The sequence below is a fragment of the Pristiophorus japonicus genome, chromosome 19 (genome assembly GCF_044704955.1).
Source record: "Pristiophorus japonicus isolate sPriJap1 chromosome 19, sPriJap1.hap1, whole genome shotgun sequence".
Lineage (NCBI taxonomy): Eukaryota > Metazoa > Chordata > Chondrichthyes > Pristiophoridae > Pristiophorus > Pristiophorus japonicus.
The window spans coordinates 6,787,496-6,811,194 of record NC_091995.1 but is presented as its reverse complement, the minus strand read 5'-3'; the positions used below and the strand labels follow the sequence as shown (position 1 = coordinate 6,811,194).

General features: G+C 48.2%; 2 protein-coding genes across 2 annotated transcripts in view; one reads left to right on the top strand and one right to left on the bottom strand.

Moving 5' to 3' along the window:
- Positions 1-4,076, top strand: part of LOC139229683 (cyclic AMP-dependent transcription factor ATF-6 beta-like) — a 174,811-nt gene extending 170,735 nt beyond the window's left edge. Inside the window, exon 17 of the transcript XR_011587783.1 lies at positions 1,361-4,076. The gene's annotated coding sequence lies outside the window, so the exon portion shown is untranslated. The remainder of the gene's footprint in view (positions 1-1,360) is intronic.
- A 14,590-nt stretch (positions 4,077-18,666) lies between these two features.
- Positions 18,667-23,699, bottom strand: part of LOC139230646 (olfactomedin-like protein 2A) — a 30,644-nt gene continuing 25,611 nt past the window's right edge. Inside the window, exon 6 of the mRNA XM_070862459.1 lies at positions 18,667-19,602. Coding sequence (XP_070718560.1) covers positions 19,001-19,602 — 602 coding nt within the window. The 3' untranslated portion in view covers positions 18,667-19,000. The remainder of the gene's footprint in view (positions 19,603-23,699) is intronic.

The following is a 23,699-nucleotide window of genomic DNA, read 5'->3' as shown; positions in this document are numbered from 1 at the left end:
GGCAAAAAATGCTGGCCTTGCCGGTGATTCCTATATAGGATTACATCGGATACACGGCACAGGAGCAGGCCATTCGGCCCAACCAGTCCATGCTGGTGTTTATGCTCCATTCAAGCCTCTTCCCGTCTTTCCTCATCTAAATCTATCAGCATAATCCTCTATTCCCTTCTCCCTCATGTGCTTTTCCAGCTTCCCCTTAAATGCATCTATACTGTTCGCTCCCTGTGATAGTGAGTTCCACATTCTCACCACTCTGGGTAAAGAAGTTTCTTCTGAATTCCCTATTGGATTTCTTGGTGACCATCTTATATTGATGGCCTCTAGTTATGCTTTTCCCCACAAATGGAAACATTCTCTCTCGAAAGCTACTCTTTCAAAACCTTTCATAATTTTGAAAACCTCTATTGGGTCACCTCTCAGCCTTTTTTGAAGAGAAGAGAGTCCCAGCCTGTTCATCCTTTCCCGATATGTATATCCTCACATTTCTGGTATCACCCTTGTAAATCCTCTCTGCACCCTCTCCATTGCCTCTATATCCTCCTTGTAATATGGTGACCAGAACTGTACGCAGCGCTCTGTGTGACCTAACCAGGGTTCAATACAGGTTTAGCATAACTTCTCTACTTTAAAATTCTATTCCTCTAGAAATAAACCCTAGTACTTGGTTTGCTTTTTTAATGGCCCTGCTAACCTGAGTCGCAACTTTTAGCGAGTGGTGTATTTGTACTCCAAAATCACTTTGTTCCTCTACCCCACCTAGACTCACACCCTCCCAGTAATAAGTGACCTCCCTATTCTTCCTACCAAAATGTAATACCTCACATTTATCTGTGTTGAACTTCATTTGCCAATTATTTGGCCATTCTGCAAGTTTAATAATGTCCTCCTGTAATTTGTTGCAGTCCTCCTCAGTATTGACTATCTTCTCTTCCAAACCCCCCACCCCCCCAATTTGGTGTCATTCACAAATTTAGAAATTGTATTTTTGATTCCAAAGTCTAAATCGTTAATATAAATTGTGAACACCAGTGGTCCCAACACTGATCCTTGTGGAACACCACTGCCCACCTTCTGCCACTATGAAAGCTACCTTTTACCTCTACTCTCTGCTTTCTGGCTTTAAGCCAGCTAGCTATCCATTCTGCTACTTGTCCCCTGACTCTGCATTCTCTGACCTTGGTCATCAGTCTATTTTGGGGTACCTTATCAAAGACCTTTTGAAAATCTAGATAAATTACGTCTAGTGCATTGCCATTGTCTACTCGCTTAGCTCTTTAGAACATTCAATGAGGTTAGTCAAGCAAGAGTCTCCCTTTTGAAATCCATGCTGACGATTCATTATTATATTTTTGGTTTCTAGATATTCTATTTTCTCCTTTCGTCACATCCCGTGAATAAACTTAAAAATGGACATAGACAGGCTGGTGATATGGACAGACACGGGTCAGATGAAATTCAACCCAGAAAAGTGTGATGCATTTTGGTCGGGAGAATGAGGAGAAACCACACACATGAAATGGTACAGTTTTAAAGCGGGTGCCTGAACAGAGAGACCTCGGGGGGTGTGCACACATTTTTGACGATGGCAGGACAAGCTAACAAAGCAGTTAATAAAGATACGGGATCCTAGGCTTTTTATATATATATATAGAGGCATAGAGTACAAAAGGTCAGAGGTTATGCTAAGCCTATTTAAAACAGTCGTTTGGCTCCAGCTGGAGCATTGGGTCCAATTCTGAGCACCACATTTCAGGAAGGACGTGAAGGCTTTGGCGAGGGTACAGCAGAGAATTACTAGGCTGGTTCCAGGGACGTGGGATTGCAGTTATGTGGATAGAGTGGAGCAGCTGGTGTTCTGCTTACAGCAGCGAAGGAGATTTGACAGAAGTGTTTAAAATGATGAAGGGTTTGGATAGAGTAAATAAGGAGAAACTGTTCCCATTGGCTGAAGGGTCGAGAACCAGAGGACACAGATTTAAGGTGATTGACAAAAGAACCAGAGGCGACATGAGGAAACACTTTTTTACGCAGCGAGTGGTTAGGATCTGGAATGCAGTGACTGATAGGGAGGTGGATACAGATTCAATAGCCGCCTTCGAAAGGGAGTTGGATACAAACTTGAAGAAAATAAGTCGCAGGGAACGAGCGTGGGAGTGGAACGAACTGGATTGCTCTTTGAAAGCCGGCACAGACTCGATGGGCTGAATGGCCTCCTGTTCTGTACTGTTGAATGAATCAGTATTGCATTGCAGCACTGACCACACTTGATCAGCTCCGCTGGGCAGGCCACATTGTTCGCATGCCAGACACGAGACTCCCAAAGCAAGCGCTCTACTCGGAACTCCTTCACGGCAAAAGAACCAAAGGTGGGCAGAGGAAACGTTACAAGGACACCCTCAAAGCCTCCCTGATAAAGTGCGACATCCCCACCGACACCTAGGAGTCCTTGGCCATAGACCACCCTAAGTGGAGGAAGTGCATCCGGGAGGGCGCTGAACACCTCGAGTCTCATCGCTGTGAGCATGCAGAAACCAGGCACAGGCAGCGGAAGGAGCATGTGGCAAACCAGACTCCCCACCCACCCTTTCCCTCAACAACCGTCTGTCCTACCTGTGACAGAGACTGGTTCTCATATTGGACTGTTCAGCCACCTAAGGACTCGTGTTAAGAGTGGAAGCAAGTCTTCCTCGATTCCGAGGGACTGCCTGTGATGCTGATGATGATGAATCAGTCATAGCCAGAAAGCTATTTTGTTCCCACTTGCTGATGTCACTGCTCTCTCCCTTCCTGTAGTACATCGCAGTTTAAACCCTGCACCGCTGACAGGCCGGTGGAAGCAGAGTCAACAATAACTTTCCAAAAGGAAATTGGATAAACACTTGAAAAGGGGAACATTTTGCAGTGCCATAGGGGAACGAGCAGGGGGAGTTGGCACTATTTGGTTGGCTCTTTCAAAGAGCCAGCACAGACACAGTGGGCCAAAAGGCGGCCTCCTGCACTGTCTGATTCTGTGAGGAAGAGTGAACGAGCTGGAGTGACTGACTGGTGGCTGCAGTTTGCAGTGAACCGGAGTTAGATGACCATAATTAGGGTGCACACATTTGAATTTGCTTGCAACGAATAGCTGTTCAACTCGGTGTCATTGTTAGTCTCACCTTCCCTCCCTCCCCCTTGCCCCACATACGGTCTAAATAGACCAGCCTGTTTGTAACTTGAGCAGGTGGCATTAGTCGGTCTCTGTGACTGTAATGTTCTACAGAAGAAATAGGAGCAGGAGTCGGCCACCTGGCCCCTCGAGCCCACTCCGCCATTTAATAAGATCACGGCTGATCTGACCATGGACTCAGCTCCACTTCCCTGTCCACTCCCCATGGTTTCAGGTGAGAATGCAGCCGTAGGTTTTCCTTTTCAGTTTTATAAAAATCTGGGTATTAACATCTGGAACTAGGGGCTCATGAACTTGTTTTTTTAATTTGAAAAGAAAGGCAGACCTCCGGACATACCAAAGCTCTTTACAGCCAATGCAGTCGGGTTTTTTTTAATTGTAGTCACTGTTGTAATGTGGGAAACGTGGCAGCGTTTTGTGCACCACAAGCTCCCACAAACAGCAAAGTGATAATGATCAGATCATCTGTTATATTGATTGAGGGATAGATATTGGCCAGGACACTGGGAATAACTCCCGAGGGATCTTTTACGTCCTCCTGAAAGGGTAGACAGGGCCTCGGTTAATGTCTCTACAGAAAGCCGGCACCTTCAACAGTGCAGCGCTCCCTCAGCACTGCACTGGAGTGTCAGCCTAGATTTATTGTGCTCAAGTCCCTGGAGTGAGACTTGATCCTACAATCTTCTGACTCTGAGGCGAGGGGGCTACCTGTGATGTATTCTTTACCACATCACAAACACCCACATACAAGGTGGCTCCAATCAGGAACTTGTCAGGTGACCTTGTCACATGATGCTTTTATTGCAGTTGCATGAGTAGTTGCATTACCACAGTAGTTCACTCGGTGGTGCTCTATATTACACTACCCGCTGAGCCACAGCTGACACGGAGACTTGGCAAACCCCCTCCCACCCCCCCCCCCCCCCCCCCCCCCCGGTCATAAAGTGACCCAGCCCACCAGCGTTTGTCCAGTTAATATCCATCTTCATTTGTCCAGCGGAAGCTTCACAAACCCAAATTAAAACCGAGTGCACCCAAGGAGCTTGCTAGAGGTTGCAGCCTCAACATAATGAACGAGAAAAATGCCAGTGCGAATAAGAGGTAGTAATTTGTGTGCTGCTTTTTAAATTTGTTTGATCATCCTCGGGCATTGTATCTGAATTGCATCGGAGCTGTGACTGCAGGAGTGTCTCGTGGGATGGTGGGGGTCTACAGTGACTGAATTGTTAACCAAAGGTATTCAGGGACGTGAGACAAAAGAGTTAGATCGCAGATCAGCCATGATCTCACTGAATGGCGGAACAGGCTCGAGGGGCTGAATGGCCTCCTCCTCTTCCTCTGTTCCTATGATGGCAAAATGGCTTCTTCAGGTAAAGCAACGCGAGGCACTAGTTCCGATATTGGCCTGTTTGCGGCCAGTCCCGGTTGGTGTGTTTGTTTAGATTTTTGTTGTTCCGGTTGACTAGATACTTGAAATGTAAACCATTCCGCTCACATCTTTTTGTTGTTCTTGACTCGTTGAAGCACAGGCACAGTTTAAGAAGGCAGGAGAAGAGAATGTAGAATGCACTTAAAGATTGCCATTAGCCAGGGCTGTTAAGGTAGTTATGTGGGAAAACTTATTAATGCACTTAAATAAAAATTGTTCTCCTCTGCAAATTTGCCCCGACCTTTTGCGAGTCAAATTTCTGTCGTATTTGACCCACTCTTGTATGATCCCTTTATTTTCCTTTTGAAAAGCATTATAGAACCATTCTGTTGGGATTCGATATTGTTTTATACCCTTTTCTATTGTGTTTGTAATGTTTAAGTCTTGAAATCTAACACTTGCCAACAGTTACTTTTAATGTGGAGGAGGGTGTGGTAGAGCAGGAAAGCGCAGCTAGCTCAGTAATTAAGATGCTCCTGTTACAATTCAGTGAGCCGGTTCGAGTCGGAGTCACAGTCATTGCACCAGGGGGAATGGAAGGGATATGAGATGGTGTCCCTTTCACTCAGCTCAGTATGATCTTACCTATCCATTCGGCCCAACGGCCAGTGTTTTACGCACCGCACGAGTCTCCTCCCACCCTTCATCTCACTCCATCAACAAAACCGCCTAATCCTTTCTCCCCAAGTGTTAATCCAGCTTCCTCTTAAATGCTACTTGCCTCAACCACTCCCTGTGGCAGCGAGTTCCACATTCTCACCACTCTCTGGGTAAAGAAGTTTCTCCTGAATTCCCTGTTGGATTTATTAGTGACTATCTTATATCGATAGTTCTAAAATCAGTGATTGAAATGCAATTTAAAGGATGGTAACACAGGGATGGGAGAGGGCGGCTCTCCTAGATGGCTGGTAGGATTTACAAGCTCAATGTTGTGCAGTTGAGATAGAGTGCCATTATTTTATCACAATGGATGAGGTGTGCTGGTTCATCCACCTAGAATAAAACTTGCACATTCCTCCAGCTCTGATGAGTCTAAGGTTTTTGTCTCCACGTTAGTACCCAGGAGACCATGCCAAATGTTGATCGCCTTTTTGTGTCCAGTTCCTCCTAATATCTGTCCTAAACTTTCCATTCACCGGTTTTAATCTGTGCCCCCTTGTTCCACTATACTGGTCTTTCCTTGCAGTAGTAATCCAGTTTGGCCTTGTCATTTAATATTCCATCACGTCCCCCTCTCGCTTGTCAGCTGTGCCTTCAGCTGCCTGGGCCCCAAGCTCGGCAATTCCCTCGCTAAACCTTTCTACCTCTTTCCTCCTTTTAAGACACTCCTTAAGACCTGCCTCTTTGACTAAGCTTTTGGTCACCTGTCCTAATACCTTACGTGGCTCTGTGTCACATTTTGTTAATGCAGTACAGAGGGACCTGGGGATCCTTGTATGTGAAACTCAAAAGGTTAGTATGCAGGTACAGCAAGTGATCAGGAAGGCAAATGGAATCTTGGCCTTTATTGCAAAGGGGATGGAGTATAAAAGCAGAGGAGTCTTGCTGCAACTGTATAGCGTATTGGTGAGATCACACCTGGAATACTGCGTGCAGTTTTGGTTTCTATATTTAAGAAAGGATATACTTGCTTTGGAGGCAGTTCAGAGAAGGTTCACTAGGTTGATTCCGGAGATGAGGGGGTTGACTTATGAGGAAAGGTTGAGGAGGTTGGGCCTCTACTCATTGAAATTCAGAAGAATGAGAGATGATCTTATCGAAACGTGTAAGATTATGAGGGGGCTTGACAAGGTGCATGTAGAGGGGATGGTTCCACTGATGGGGGAGACTAGAACTAGAGGGCATGATCTTGGAATAATTTAATAGAGATGAGGAGGAATTTCTTCTCTCTGAGGGTTGTAAATCTGTGGAATTCTCTGCCTCAGAGAGCTGTGGAAGCTGAGACATTGAATATATTTAAGATAGAGATAGACAGTTTCTTAACCGATAAGGGGTTATGGGGAGCGAGCAGGGAAGTGGACCTGAGTCCATGATCGGGTCAGCCATGATCGTATTAAATGGCGGAGCAGGCTCGAGAGGCCGTATGGCCAACTCCTGCTCCTATTTCTTATGTTCTTAATCGCTCCTTGGGAGGCAATATAAATGCAAACGGTAGTTGTCTCCATTCAAGCCCCATTTTATCCAATCCTTCCTTGTAACTCAACCCTTTGAATTGAGGATTCATTGGCATTGCTCCTCTCTGCCCTGCCTTGCTCTTCTGTATTCCCCATTGTGTCTTTACTGAACAAATCTCAACACGCTGCTGGAGGTTAGGTCGGGGCAGGGCTCTGTGCAGTTTTAGCACCGCACCTTCCGATTTGCAATAAATGCTGACCTCGGAATGGAATTCTATCTCCACCTTGTCTATTGCTGTTCCACACAGGTTTGACAGGCTAAGAACCAAAATCTGTTAACGCCCAGATCCCTTTCTGCCTCGCCTTCAGCACCATTCATGACAAACTCTTGACATCTCTTATTTCCTGCCAGTGTGTGCATTGACTGTGGAAGATTTGTGTTGCCGCTGTCTGCACTTGCTCGTTCCATGAAGTGATCCCGCGAAGGACTTTTTTCCAACCTCTCCAATCTAAACCGTTAATAGCGTTGGCTTCACACCAGCTCCTCTTCACTCCCTCGCGCCCCACCCCGCCCCCAAACTACCTGTATTGAAACTTTGCCTTTATGTATAGTTACCGCTGGTGAATGGCTCTTTAAAAATCTGCTCCAGGATGTGGGCATCGCCAGCAAGGCCGGCATTTATTGCCCCTCCCTAATTGCCCTCGAGGATGGTGGTGAGCTGCCGCCTTGAGCCGCTGCAGTCCGTGTGTGGAAGGTGCTCCCACAGTGCTGTTAGGGAGGGAGTTCCAGGAGTTTGACCCAGTGACAATGAAGAAATAGCTGATATATTTCCAAGTCAGGAAAGTGACTTGGAAAGTAATTTGCAGGTGTGACTTGGAGAGTAACTCGTCGGTGAGGGTGTCCCCATGCGCCTGCTGCCCTTGTCCCTCTAGGTGGTAGAGGTCGCGGGTTTGGGACGTGCTGTCAAGCAGCTGTGGCGAGTTGCTGCAGTGCATCTTGTGAATGGTACACACCTCAGTGAGACATCTCGGGCAAGGACATTCTGGAGACACAGCTCACCTCGGGCTTGTTCGGCGATTCAATTAGATCATGGCTGATCTGTGTCTTAACTCTCATTGCTCTGCCTTCGTTCCATATCCCTTGATACCCTGCCCCAACAATCTATATCTCCATTTTGAATTTTCCAATTGACCCCCCCAGCCACAACAGCTTTTTGGGGAGAGTGTGTTACACATTTCAATTACCCTTTGTGTGAAGAAGTGCTTCCTGACATCACCCCTGACTCTAATTTTAAGGTTATGCCTCTTTGTTTTGGACTTGCCCCTGCCACCAGAGGAAAGAGTTTCTCTCTCTATCTACCCTATCAACTTCTATTATCTTAAGCATGTCAGTTAGATCACCCCTTGATCTGCTCTACTCCAGGGAATCCAAGCCTAGTCTATGGAAGAATGAAAAACTCCCGTCTTGTGGGACGAGCTGAGCTGGCCTTGCAGAGAGCCAGCACGGGCTCGAGGGGTCGAATGGCCTCCTGTGCTATAACCATTTTCTATGATTTATAATCTATGATTTTTCAGCTGTAATTTTACTCCAAGAATTAAGTTTAACGAGTTCAAAATGGGCATTGTACTGAATCGTTGGAGTTACTGACCAGCTGAGGTCAGGGCATGTTCTAAGTCAGAGCGAAACGAGAATGAGCCATCTCTATTTCTGACTAAGAGTGCCGGCTGATGTCACTGGCTAAAACGGGGCCCGTGTTTAGCTTGCCTTCTGTTGGCATCCACTGGGCAGCACAGAAATTCAGCGGGCGAGCTGGGTGCAGGAACCTTGACAGGCAGAAACATTTCCACTCTCTATACTGAAAGACTTTTCCTTCTGACCAAGCTATGCAAGAGGAGGAGGCTGGGGTGGGGTGAGAATTAAATTCTGTGGTGTTGCCAAGACTCTTAACTATTCCTGTCTGATCCTGTGAACTATGCAAATGTCTGTTGTGTTGGGAATTTTTTTTGTGTATGTCTAAATAACCTTTTTTTATTATTGCTCGATATTGTGAAAGATTTTGATGTTTGTAATAAAGGTGTTGGAGATCAATTTGGCTGGCTTCTAAATCTTTACCGTCTCCATTTAGCAGATGGCACAGAAGGGTAGTCCTGTCAGTGTTACTGTGTAACCGGGTCTGAGGGGAGAAAGAAAGACTTGCATTAATATAGCGCCTGTCACAACCACCAGACGTCTCAAAGCGCTTTACAGTCAATGAAGTACTTTTGGAGTGCAGTCACTGTTGGAATGTGGGAAACGCAGCAGCTAATTTATGCACAGCAAGCTCCCACAAACAGCAATGTGATTATGACCAGAAAATCTGTTTTTATTATGTTGATTGAGAGATAAATATAGCCCAGGACCCCAGGGGACAACTCCCCTGCCTTTCTTCAAAATAGTGCCGTGGGATCTTTTACGTCCACCTGAGAGGGCAGACGGGGCCTCGGTTTAACATCTCATCTGAAAGACGGCACCTCCAACAACCCACAACCTTCTGACTCAGGCGAGTGTGTTACCCACTGAACCACAGGAACACAGGATTTCAATGTTAATGTGTAACAGGGTCTGAGGGGGGGGCCTCGATGTTACTGTGGGTCTGGGGGGGGGCTCAGTGTTACTGTGGGTCTGGGGGGGGTTCAGTGTTTCTGGGGGGGGCTCAGTGTTACTGTGGGTCTGGGGGGGGGCTCAGTGTTACTGTGGGTCTGGGGGGGGGTTCAGTGTTACTGTGGGTCTGGGGCTCAGTGTTACTGTGGGTCTGGGGGGGGGTTCAGTGTTACTGTGGGTCTGGGGGGGTGCTCAGTGTTACTGTAGGTCTGGGGGGGGCTCAGTGTTACTGTGGGTCTGGGGGGGGTGCTCAGTGTTACTGTGGGTCTGGGGGGGGGGTCAGTGTTACTGTGGGTCTGGGGCTCAGTGTTACTGTGGGTCGGGGGGGGGGTTCAGTGTTACTGTGGGTCTGGGGGGGGTGCTCAGTGTTACTGTAGGTCTGGGGGGGGGCTCAGTGTTACTGTGGGTCTGGGGGGGTGCTCAGTGTTACTGTGGGTCTGGGGGGGGGTCAGTGTTACTGTGGGTCTGGGGCTCAGTGTTACTGTGGGTCTGGGGGGGGGTCAGTGTTACTGTGGGTCTGGGGGGGGTCAGTGTTACTGTGGGTCTGGGAGGGGCTCAGTGTTACTGTGGGTCTGGGGGGGCTCAGTGTTACTGTGGGTCTGGGGGGGGGTCAGTGTTACTGTGGGTCTGGGGCTCAGTGTTACTGTGGGTCTGGGGGGGGTCAGTGTTACTGTGGGTCTGGGGCTCAGTGTTACTGTGGGTAGTGTTACTGTGGGTCTGGGGGGGGTCAGTGTTACTGTGGGTCTGGGGGGGGTCAGTGTTACTGTGGGTCTGGGGGGGGTTGGTTCAGTGTTACTGTGGGTCTGGGGGGAGGTTGGTTTATTGTTACTGTGGATCTGGGGGGGATCAGTGTTACTGTGGGTCTGGGGGGGATCAGTGTTACTGTGGGTCTGGGGGGGGGGCTCAGTGTTACTGTGGGTCTGGGGGGGGGTGCTCAGTGTTACTGTGGGTCTGGGGGGGGTCAGTGTTACTGTGGGTCTGGGGCTCAGTGTTACTGTGGGTCTGGGGGGGGTCAGTGTTACTGTGGGTCTGGGGGGGGGGGTCAGTGTTACTGTGGGTCTGGGAGGGGCTCAGTGTTACTGTGGGTCTGGGGGGGGTCAGTGTTACTGTGGGTCTGGAGGGGGGGTTTGGTTCAGTGTTACTGTGGGTCTGGGGGGAGGTTGGTTCAGTGTTACTGTGGATCTGGGGGGGATCAGTGTTACTGTGGGTCTGGGGGAGGTTCAGTGTTACTGTGGGTCTGGTGGGGGGGGATCAGTGTTACTGTGGGTCTGGGGGGAGGGGCTCAGTGTTACTGTGGGTCTGGGGGGGGGGTTCAGTGTTACTGTGTGTCTGGGTGGGGGAGGCTCAGTGTTACTGTGGGTCTGCGGGGGGAGGTTCAGTGTTACTGTGGGTCTGGTGGGGGGGGATCAGTGTTACTGTGGGTCTGGGGGTGGGCTCAGTGTTACTGTGGGTCTGGGGTGGGGGGTGATCAGTGTTACTGTGGGTCTGGGGGGGGTGATCAGTGTTACTGTGGGTCTGGGGGGGGGCTCAGTGTTACTGTGGGTCTGGGGGGGGGGCTCAGTGTTACTGTGGGTCTGGTGGGGGGGGGGGGGGATCAGTGTTACTGTGGGTCTGGGGGGGGGCTCAGTGTTACTGTGGGTCTGGGGTGGGGGGTGATCAGTGTTACTGTGGGTCTGGGGGGGGGGCTCAGTGTTACTGTGGGTCTGGGGGGTGATCAGTGTTACTGTGGGTCTGGGGTGGGGGGTGATCAGTGTTACTGTGGGTCTGGGGGGGGGCTCAGTGTTACTGTGGGTCTGGGGGTGGGCTCTGTTACTGTGGGTCTGGGGTGGGGGGTGATCAGTGTTACTGTGGGTCTGGGGGGGGGGCTCAGTGTTACTGTGGGTCTGGGGGGTGATCAGTGTTACTGTGGGTCTGGGGTGGGGGGTGATCAGTGTTACTGTGGGTCTGGGGGGGGGCTCAGTGTTACTGTGGGTCTGGGGGGGGGGCTCAGTGTTACTGTGGGTCTGGTGGGGGGGGGGGGGGATCAGTGTTACTGGGAGCAGGGGGGCGGGTGAGAATCGGTATTACTGTGTAACAGGATCTGATATATTTGATCCTGCGGCGACTTTCGATTTTGTACATTCATCACAGCAATTAAAACATTCTCTTTTCGATTTTTATCTTGTTTTTCTCTCTCTTTCCCATGGCAACTGCTAATCATAGAAACATAGAAATTATGTGAAGGAGTAGGCCATTTGGCCCTTTGAGCCTGCACCACCATTCAATAAGATCATGGCTGATCATTCACCTCAGTACCCCTTTCCTGCTTTCTCTCCATACCCCTTGATCCCTTTAGCCGTAAGGGCCATATCTCACTCCCTCTTGAATATATCTAATGAACTGGCCTCAACAACTCTCTGCAGCAGGGAATTCCACAGGTTAACAACACTGAGTGAAGAAGTTTCTTCTCATCTCAGTCCTAAATGGCTTACTCCTTATCCTTAGACTGTGTCCCCTGGTTCTGGACTTCCCCAACATCGGGAACATTCTTCCTGCATCTAACCTGTCCAGTCCCGTCAGAATTTTATGCATTTCTATGAGATCCCCTCTCATCCTTCTAAACTCCAGTGAATTCAGGCCCAGTTGATCCAGTCTCTCCTCATGTCAATCCTGCCATTCACAACCTATCTAGAGTCACCTTTTGTTTCCTAACTTGTGCTATTACCATCGCTGAGCACCTCGAGTCTCATCGCCGAGAGCATGCAGAAACCAAGCGCAGGCAGCAGAAAGAGCGTGCGACAAACCTGTCCCACCCACCCTTACCTTCAACCACTATCTGTCCCACCTGTGACAGAGACTGTGGTTCCCACATTGGACTGTACAGCCACGTAAGAACTCATGCTAAGAGTGGAAGCAAGTCTTCCTCGACTCCGAGGGACTGTCTATGCTGATGATGCATTCAGCCCATCATCCCCTTTGTTTCTTAAATCTCTTCTGCCTTCCACCCTATCACAGACCTTCCCTTTTGTTCTTTCTACCCCCCTTCCCCCTTTCAGGACCCCAGCACTTCCTTAAGAATCTATTTCGAACATTCGCCAATTCTGACGAAGGGACAGGACCTGAAACGTTAACTCTGCTTCTCTCTCCACAGCTGCTGCCTGTTTTTATATTACAACATTCCCTGTGTTCATCTCACAGAATGTAACCTGGGTTCCCAGAGGTGAAAGGATTTACCAGGGTCATGTGCTGATACACTTTGCGTGACTTTACTGTGACAGTGGCAGCACACTGCAGTTTTCACACTGAGGGAGGGGAGGGGTTGGGTCGGGTCGGGAAGGGAATGAACACATGATCTCCGTTAACAGTGCAATCAAACTAAGGTGTTAGGTCTCGATGTCATCCCCAGAGCTTGTGAAAGTATCCTGTGCTGTGCCAAGCTCAAAACAAGATACTTATGCTTTTATGGGGAATGGGCTTGTGGGAGCCAGGTGTCTTTTGTTGTGGGTAGCTAAAACATCGTGGCATTGCTGTTGGGAGACTCCAGTCATCACTATACCATGCAGCAGTACCCAGGAAAGAGACTTTGTGGATCGCTGCTGATCCCTCACAGATGCACAAGCTGTGTGAGGGAGATCAAAGGGGTTAGCTTGAATTTCCTGGAATACACAAAGAGTAGGCCATTCGGCCCCTCGAGCCTGCTCTGCCATTCAGTAAGATTATGGCTGATCTTCTACCTCAATTCCATTTTCCCGCCCGATCCCCATATCCCTCGATTCCCTTAGTGTCCAAAAATCTATCGATCTCTGCCTTGAATATACTCAACGATTGAGCCTCCACAGCTCTCTGGGGCAGGGAATTCCAAAGATTCACAACCCTCTGAGTGAAGAAGTTTCTCCTCATGTCAGTCCTAAACGGCCAACCTCTTATTCTGAGACTGTGACCCCTGGTTCTAGCCTCCCCAGTCAGGGGAAACATCCTCCCTGCATCAACCCTATCAGTCCCTGTAAGAATTTTGTATGTTTCAATAAGATCACTTCTTCTGAAATCCAATGAGTATAGGCTGAATCTTCACAAGTCAACCCCCTCATCTCTGGATTCAACCTACTGAACCTTCGCTGAACAGCCTCCAATGCAAGTATATCCTTTCTTAAATACGGAGACCAAATTTGTACGCAGTACTCCAGGTGTAGCCTCGCCAATACCCTGTACATCTACAATGCCATCCCTCTATGGCAAATATATCCTTGCACAATACTCCAAGTGTGGTCTCACCAGGACCCTATATAATTGCAGTAAGACATCTTTACTCTTATACTCCCTTTGTAATAAAGGCTAACGTACCATTTTCTTTCCTAATTGCTTGCTGTACCTGCATGTTAACTTTGTGTGATTTGTGTACAAGGTCCCTCTGAATAGCAGTATTTCCCAGTCTCTCGCCATTCAAAAAATATTCTGCTTTGCTATTTATCCTACCAAACTTCGCACTTCTCTACATTATATTCCATCTGCCTCCTCCTTTCCCACTCACCTAACCTGGCTTATATCCCTGTGCGTCCTCCTCACAGCTTACTTTCCCATCATCCTCAGAAAACTTGAACACATTTCCATCATCTAATACAAAATGAAGAGCTTTACCCTCTGGTGCTTGTAATTCTGGTTGTTGTATGTGGTAAAAGGATATCTGAGGCTCTGGAGAGGGTGCAAAGGATGACTCAACGTTTCAGTGCTCTGATTAAGGAGGAGAGGCTCGAAGAGTTATGATTTATTTTCAACAAGTGCTGACAGACAATACGATTGAGGTTTTTAATGAAAAGCTGACGGGACCGGATTCGGTCCACTTGGCTAAGTGATGGTGAGATGGATTGGGATGGCAGATGTTGGGCAGGCAGAGAGAGAGTGCAGATTAGATGGCAGGCCACATCACTGCCCTCGGGAGCAAACGGGCATGGTACAGCGAGCGTGGAGGCACCGGAGCCCCTTCGACATCAGTGGATGGAATCACACAACCTCCCGCAAATTGGCAATAAGCTGACGGGTTTGATTGAATGGCCACAATAGTACAGGTGCAACGTCCCGAATCCGGAACTCCAAAACCCGGAATTGTCCAAAAAAAACATAGCTGATGGAGCCGTCCGAAATCTGGAATTATTGTCCGGAAACCGGCCATTTTTGAGGCAAAATCCGACACGGATTCGGTCGAGGATTCTGTATTTCAGACAAGAATTTCTTCTCTGACGGTTGTAAATCAAGTCTAAAATCCAGAATCCTCGACTGAATCCGTGTCGGATTTTGGGTTTTGCCGGATTTCGGACCTCGCCCCTCAAAACCTGGCACGGATTTGGTCGAGAATTCCGGACATTGTACCTGCAAAGTCCACACACACACGCTGTAGAGTTGATTAAAGATAACCTTACTGTGAAGAGGGAGAGTTCGACACTTACGCTGGATTCCCAAGGTGAGAAGATGACCACTCTGTTCATCAACATGGATAGTTCTCCACTTCAGTACAAAATTTATTTTACAAAATTGTAAATTCAAGAATTAAATTTCAATCTGCAGAACAAGAAAGACTTGCATTTCCAAATCGCCTTTCATGACCTCAGGATCGCCAGCCAGGAGTGCGTTGGAATAGTCAAGTCTAGAGGTAACAAAGGCATGGATGAGGGTTTCAGCAGCGGATGAGCTGAGGCAAGGGGTGGAGGTGGGCGGTGTCGTCAGCGTACATGTGGAAACTGACTCCGTGTTTTCAGATGATATCGCCAAGGGGCAGCATATAGATGAGAAATAGGAGGGGGACAAGGATAGATCCCTGGGGGACACCAGAGGTAACGATGCGGGAGTGGGAAGAGAAGGCATTGCAGGAGATTTTCTGACTACGATTAGATAGACAAGAATGGAACCAGGCGAGTGCAGTCCCACCCAGCCGAACGATGGAGGCGCGTTGGAGGAGGATGGAGTGGTCAACTGTGTCAAAGGCTCCAGACAGGTCCAAGTCAGGTAGATAAGGTGGTTAAGAAGACATACAGGATACTTGCCTTTATTCATCGAGGCATAGAATACAAGTGCAGAGAGGTTAGGCGAGGTTACAGGAAAGATGTGATTGCACTAGAGAGGGTACAGAGGAGATTTACGAGGATGTTGCCAGGTCTGGAAAATTTTAACTGTGAGGGAAGATTGAATAGGCTGGGTTTGTTTTCCTTGGAACAGAGGAGGTTGAGGGGTGACCTTATTGAGGTGTATAAAATTATGAGGGGCCTGGATTGGGTGGATAGGAAGGACCTGTTTCCCTTAGCAGAGGGGTCAACAACCAGGGGCATATATTTAAAGTAATTGGTAAGAGGTTTAGAGGAGTTATGAGGGGAAATTTCTTCACCCAATGGGTGGTAGAGGCAGAAACCCTCACCACATTTAAGGGGTGCTTGGAGTGCCGTAACCTGCAGGGCTATGAACCTAGAGCTGGAAAGTGGGATTAGGCTGAATAGCTCTTGGTCTGCCGGTGCGGACACGATGGGCCGAATGGCCTCCTTCTGTGCCGTAAGTTTCTATGATTCAGAACCCAGGTTAAACCCCTAAAGCATCAGCTTGTGTTAGCAAATGGGCAGTGGTTAAGAGGCTCTACAATTGGTTTCTGCCTGTAGGCTTCACAGGGGAATAAAGTAACCAGGGTGTTAGAGCAGGGGTTCTCAACAGTGGCGGGGGGGGAGGGGGGAGACGGTCCGCGGCCCCCCTATTCATCACCGAGAAGATTTCAGGGGGTGCGCCAGTTGGTTTGCCACATCAATATACAGGGGAGACTACTGACATAAACATCAGCAGCCTCCCCTGTACACAGAGATAGTTGGAACAGTCTCAGCGATGCAAAGATTGTACATGCACAGTCAATTCAGGTTCTTGCATTGGACGCCAGTGATATAGTGCTGAAGGTAGAGTATTGCGTCCAGATCTGGGCTCCGCACCTCAGGAAGGGTATGTTGGTGCAGATTCACCAGAATGATACCGGGGCTAAAAGGGTTTAATTATGAGAACAGCTTGTGTAGACTAGGCTTGTATTCCCTTGAATATAAAAAGACAAGACTTACATTTATATAGTGCCTTTCACATCCACCGGACTTCCCAAAGCACTTTACAGAGTATTAAGTACTCTTGGAGTGCAGCCACTGTTGTAATGTGGGAAACGCAGCGACCAATTTGCGCACAGCAAGCTCCCACAAACAGTAATGTGATAATGACCCAGATAATCTGTTTTTTTGTTTATTGAGGGATAAATATTGGCCAAGACACCTGGGGTAACTCCCCTGCTCTTCTTTGGAATACAACCATGGGATCTTTTACGTCCACCTGAGAGAGCAGACAGGACCTCAGTTTAACGTCTCATCCAAAATTAATATAGAAGATTAAGGGGTGATAAGATTGAGATGTTTAAGATGATTGAAGGAGTTGTTAGGGTAGAGAGAGAGAAATGATTACCTCTGGTGGTGGGGAGTCCAGAACAAGGGGTCATAACCTTAAAATCGGAGCTAGGCCGTTCAGGAGTGATGTCAGAAAACACTTCCTCACACAAAGGGTCGTGGAAATCTGCAAACTCTCTTCCCCCCCAAAAAAGCTGTCGAGGCTGGAAGGGTCAATTGAAAATTTCACAATGGAGATTGATAGCTTTGTGTTGGGTAAGGGTATTAAGGGTTAAGGAACCAAGGCGGGTAGATGGAGTTGAGATACAGGTCAACCGTGGTCTCAGTGAATGATGGAACAGGCTCGAGGGGCTGAGTGGCCTCCTCCTGTTCCAATGTTCCCACTCCTGGCCACGAGCCAATGGCATCAACTGGAAACGCGTCATGGGTAGGCATCAGATGAAAAAGAGGCTCCACAGGGATGGTCCCCCACACCTCATTGGCTTAACTCACACAGAATGAAGGCCCATTTGGGTGCGATACCGAACAGGCTGGGACTCTCTTCCTCTAACAAGGCTGAGGGATGACCTGATAGACGTCTTTAAAATAATGAAGGGGTTCAATAGGGTAGACGTAGAGAAGACCTTTCCACTTGTGGGGGAGACCAGAACTAGGGGTCATAAGTATAAGATAGTCACTGATAAATTCAATAGGGAGTTCAGGAGAAACGTCTTCACCCAGAGAGTGTGGTAAAAACTTCGCTAGCACAGGGAGTGCTTGAGGCAGATATAGAGGCATTTAAGGGGAAGCCAGATAAACACATGAGGGATAAAGGAATAAAAACAGAACGTGCTGGAAATCTCAGCGGGTCAGGCAGCATCTGTGGAGAGAGAAGCAGAGTTAATGTTTCAGGTCTGTGACCCTTCGTCAGAACTGGCAAAAGTTCGAGTTGTCCAGTTCTGACAAAGGGTCACCGACCTGTGAGTCCTTGTGCACCAAACATCGAAAGTAAAGTAATCATGCAGGTGCAGCAAGCAGTTAGGAAGGCAAATGGTATGTTGGCCTTCAATGCAAGAGGATTTGAGTACAGGAACAAGGATGTCTTACTACAGTTATACAGGGCCTTGGTGAGACCACACCTGGAGTATTGTGTGCAGTTTTGGTCTCCTTGCCTAAGAAAGGATATACTTGCCATAGAGGGAGTACAGCGAAGGTTCACCAGACTGATTCCTGGGATGGCAGGACTGTCGTATGAGGAGAGATTGGGTCGACTAGGTCTGTATTCACTAGTTTAGAAGAATGAGAGGGGATCTCATTGAAACATATAAAATTCTGACTGGGTTGGAGAGACTGATTGCGGGGAGGATGTTTCCCCGGGCTGGGAAGTCTAGAACAAGGCGTCACAGTCTCAGGATATAGGGTAGGAAATTTAGGACCGAGATGAGGAGACATTTTTTCACTCAGAGGGTGGTGAACCTGTGGAATTCTCTACCACAGAAGGCTGTGGAGGCCACGTCACTGAATATATTTAAGAGGGAGATAGATAGATTTCTAGAAACAAAAGGCATCAAGGGATATGGGGAAAAAGCGGGAATATGGTGTTGAGATAGAGGATCAGCCATGATCATATTGAATGGCGGTGCAGACTCGAAGGGCCAAATGGCCTACTACTGCTCCTATTTTCTATGTTTCTATGACCTGAAACGTTAACTCTGTTTCTCTCTCCACAGATGCTGCCTAACCCGCTGAGATTTCCAGCATTTCCTGTTGTTATTTCAGATTCCAGCATCCACAGTATTTTGCTTTTGTGCTGAGGGATAAAGGAAGAGCAGGTTATGCTGATAGCGCAAGATAGAATCATAGAAATTTACAACACGAATGGAGGCCATTTCGGCCCATCATGTCCACTCCGGCCGAACAAGAGCTACCCAGCCTAATCCCACTTTCCAGCTCTCGGTCCGTAGCCCTGTAGGTTATGACACTTCAAGTGCACATCCAAGTACTTTGTAAATGTGGTGAGGGTTTCTGCCTCTACCACCCTTTCAGGCCGTGAGTTCCAAACCCCCACCCCCCTCTGGGTGAGATGAAGTTAAGGGGTGGGGAGGAGAGTCGTGCGGGGTCTAAATACCGGCACCGACCAGTTGGGCCAAACGGCCAGTTCACGCGCCGTAAATCCCTGTATAATACTGGGGCCCCTGCTGTGCGTAATCGTGAGCCCTGATCCCAGGCCGGAGTCACAGGTGAAGGGGGGTAAAGAGAGAGAGAGAGAAAGTCACGCAGGGGTCAGTAGGCAAACAGAACACTGTAGGTGACTTGGTATCCATTGTCCCAGGCATAGAGGAGTTTGTCCGTGGGGTTGTAGTCCATCTGGGTGAGGTAGGAGTAATCGCTGCGGATCACCAGGCCCGGGCTGGACTCGAAGCCTGTGTGGGTGTCCAGGGCGTAGGTGATGGCGCCTTCCCGCTGCCCCCGCCGCCCCAGGGCGTAGAAGACGCCACAGACGAGGAAGTAGCTGCTGTAGAAGGGCCGACGGAGCTGGGTCTTCCAGGTGGCCTCCTTCCTGACGGTCAGGTCGACGGGGTCCAGGCGGCTGAGCATCAGCACCTCCTCGGGCAGGTAGCCGAAGTCGTTCGAGAAGTAGGCCACCCAAAGGCCCCCCTCGTCGGCCGCAAAGTCCACCTCCGAGTAGCCCTGCCAGCTGCCCAGCGCGGCCGAGCGAGCCGCCAGGTTGTCCAGCGAGCCCCAGCTGGCCGCCACCCGCCGCCGCAGCTCGTAGCGGATCACGCTGCGCGTGTAGGCCTTGTTGTAGTAGAAGGAGCCGTTGTAGACCGCGTGGCCCGTGCCCATCCAGCTGTACGGCAGCTTGTAGGTGTTGCTCCAGCGGCCTGGAAAAAACGGGCAGCTCAGCGTCAGCAACAACAAGGACACAACAGAAAGACGTGCATTTCTATAGCGCCTTTTCACGACCACAGCGTGGCCCAAAGCGCTTTACAGTCAATGAAGTACTTTTGGAATGTAGTCACTGTTGTAATGTACGGGAGGAGGCCAGCTTCACGAGAGCGGAGCGGGCGCGGGACTACAGAGGGCGGCAGTGAGTGGGAGCGGCGGCAGTCAGGAGGAGGCCAGCTGCAGCGGGGTAGAAAGTAAACCAAGAAGTAAAAAGAAATCGGAGTGTGATGTCACAGCCAAGCGGGTAAGTGATTGGCTGGTGGATTGGTGAGTATTTTATCTTTCTTTTTCTTTTCTTGTCAGTCGTTAACCTTTAGCATTGTTGCTAAATTAAGTTAATTTAAGGGTTAAGTCATGGCAGGAGAGCCCAGACCCATGTCATGCTCCTCCTGTGCTATGTGGGGAAATCAGGGATACTTCCAGTGTCCCTGACTACTATGTGTGCAGGAAGTGTGTCCAGCTGCAGCTCCTGACAGTCAGCATTGCAGCACTGGAGCTGCGCATGGATTCACTCTGGAGCATCCGCGATGCTGAGGATGTCGTGAATAGCACATTTAGTGAGTTGGTCACACCGCAGGTAAAGGTTACACAGGCAGAGAGTGAATGGGTGGCCATCAGGAAGAGCAGTAGCAGGAAGGTAGTGCAGGGTCCCCTGCAGTCACCTCCCTTCAAAACAGATATACCACTTTGCATACTGTTGGGGGGGATGACTCAATAGGGGAGGGCAGCAGCAGACAAGTTCATGGCACCATGGATGGCTCTGCTGCACAGGAGGGCAGGAAAAAGAGTGGGAGAGCTATAGTGGTAGGGGATTCTATTGTAAGCGGAATAGATAGGCGTTTCTGCGGCCACAATCAAGACTCCAGGATGGTATGTTGCCTCCCTGGTGCAAGGGTCAAGGATGTCTCGGAGCGGCTGCGGGGAATTCTGGAGGGGGAGGGTGAACAGCCAGTTGTCGTGGTGCATATAGTTACCAACGATATAGGTAAAAAACGGGATGAGGTCCTACAAGCTGAATTTAGGGAGCTAGGAGTTAAATTAAAAAGTAGGACCTCAAAGGTCGTCTCAGGATTGCTACCAGTGCCATGTGAGAGTCAGAGTAGGAATTGCAGGATAGTTACGATGAATACGTGGTTTGAGGAATGGTGCAAGGGGGAGGGATTCAAATTCCTGGGACATTGGAACCGGTTCTGGGGGAGGTGGGACCAATACAAACTGGACGCTCTGCACCTGGGCAGGACCGGAACCAATGTCCTAGGGGGAGTGTTTGCTAGTGCTGTTGGGGAGGGTTTAAACTAATAAGGCAGGGGATGGGAATCTATGCAGGGAGACAGAGAGAAGTAAAATGGAGGCAGAAGCAAAAGGTAGAAAGGAGATAAGGAAAATTGGAGGTCAGAGAAATCAAAGGCAAAAATCAAAAAGGGCCACATTACAAAATAATTCTAAAAGAAAAAAGAGTGTTAAAAAGACAAGGCTGAAGGCTCTGTGTCTCAATGCGAGGAGTATTCGTAATAAGGTGGATGAATTAACTGCGCAGATAGCTGTTAACGGATATGATGTAATTGGATTACAGAGACATGGCTCCAGGGTGACCAAGGCCGGGAACTCAACATCCAGGGGTATTCAATATTCAGGAAGGATAGACAGAAAGGAAAAGGAGGTGGGGTAACGTTGCTGGTTAAAGAGGAAATTAACACAATAGTAAGGAAGGACATTAGTTTGGATGATATGGAATCTGTATGGGTAGAGCGGCGGAACACCAAAGGGCAGAAAACGCTAGTTGGAGTTGTGTACAGACCACCAAACAGTAGTAGTGAGGTTGGGGATGGCATCAAACAGGAAATTAGGGATGCGTGCAATAAAGGTACAGCAGTTATCATGGGTGACTTTAATCTACATATAGATTGGGCTAACCAAACTGGTAGCAATACGGTGGAGGAGGATTTCCTGGAGTGTATAAGGGATGGTTTTCTAGACCAATATGTTGAGGAAACAACTAGAGAGCTGGCCATCCTAGACTGGGTGTTGTGTAATGAGAAAGGATTAATTAGCAATCTTGTTGCGAGGCCCCTTGGGGAAGAGTGACCATAATATGGTAGAATTCTTCATTTAAGATGGAGATTGACACAATTAATTCAGAGACTAGGGTCCTGAACTTAAAGAAAGGTAACTTTGATGGTATGACATGAGAATTGGCTAGGATAGACTGGTGAATGATACTTAAAGGGTTGATGGTAGATAGGCAATGGCAGACATTTAAAGATCACATAGATGAACTTCAACAATTGTACATCCGTGTCTGGAGTAAAATAAAACGGGGAAGGTGGTTCAACCGTGGCTAACAAGGGAAATTAGGGATAATGTTAAATCCAAGGAAGGGGCATATAAATTGGCCAGAAAAAGCAGCAAATCTGAGGACTGGGAGAAATTTAGAATTAAGCAGAGGAGGACAAAGGGTTTAATTAGGAGGGGGAAAATAGAGTATGAGAGGAAGCTTGCAGGGAACATAAAAACTGACTGCAAAAGCTTCTATAGATATGTGAAGAGAAAAAGATTAGTGAAGACTAATATAGGTCCCTTGCAGTCAGAATCAGGTGAATTTATAATGGGGAACAAGGAAATGGCAGACCAATTGAACAAATACGTTGGTTCTGTCTTCACTAAGGAAGACACAAATAACCTCCCGAAAATACTAGGGGAACGAGGGTCGAGCGAGAAGAAGGGACTGAGGGAAATTCTTATCAGTCAGGAAAATGGTGTTAGGGAAATTGATGGGATTGAAGGCTGATAAATCCCTAGGGCCTAATAATCTGCATCCCAGAGTACTTAAGGAAGTGGCCCTAGAAATAGTAGATGCATTGGTGGTCATTTTCCAACATTCCATGGATTCTGGATCAGTTCCTATGGATTGGAGGGTAGCTAATGTAACCCCACTTTTTAAAAAAGGAGGGAGAGAGAAAACGGGGAATTATAGACCGGTTAGCCTGACATCGGTAGTGGGGAAAATGTTGGAATCAATTATTAAAGATGAAATAACAGCACATTTGGAAATCAGCGACAGGATCGGTCCAAGTCAGCATGGATTTATAAAAGGAAAATCATGCTTGACAAATCTTCTGGAATTTTTTGAGGATGTAACTAGTAAAGTGGACAAGGAAGAACCAGCGGATGTGGTGTATTTGGACTTTCAAAAGGCTTTTGACAAGGTCCCACACAAGAGATTAGTGTGCAAAATTAAGGCACATGGGTTTGGGGTTAATGTATTGATGTAGATAGAGAACTGGTTGGCAGACAGGAAGCAAAGTGTGGGAATCAATGGGTCCTTTTCAGAATGGCAGGCAGTGACTACTGGGGTACCGCGAGGTTCAGTACTGGGACCCAGCTATTTACAATTTACATTAATGATTTAGATGAAGGAATTGAATGTAATATCTCCAAGTTTGCAGATGCCACTAATCTGGGTGGCAGTGTGAGCTGTGAGGAGAATGCTAAGAGACTGCAGGATGACTTGGACAGGTTAGGTGAGTGGGCAAATGCATGGCAGATGCAGTATAATGCGGATAAGTGTGAGGTTATCCACTTTGGTGGCAAAAACAGAAAGGCAGATTATTATCTGAATGGTGACAGATTAGTAAAAGGGGAGGTGCAACAAGACCTGGGTGTCATGGTACATCAGTCATTGAAAGTAGGCATGCATGTACAGCAGGCAGTTAAGAAAGCAAATGGCATGTTGGCCTTCATCGCGAGAGGATTTGAGTATAGGAGTAGAGAGGTCTTGCTGCAGTTGTACAGGGCCTTGGTGAGACTACAGCTTGAGTATTGTGAGGAAGGACATTCTTGCCATTGAGGGAATGCAGCGAAGGTTCACCAGACTGATTCCCGGGATGGCAGGACTGACATATGAAGAAAGACTGGATCGACTAGGTTTATATTCACTTGAATTTGGATGAATGAGAGGGGATCTCATCGAAGCATATAACATTCTGACGGGATTGGACAGGTTAGATGTAGGAAGAATATTCCTGATGTTGGG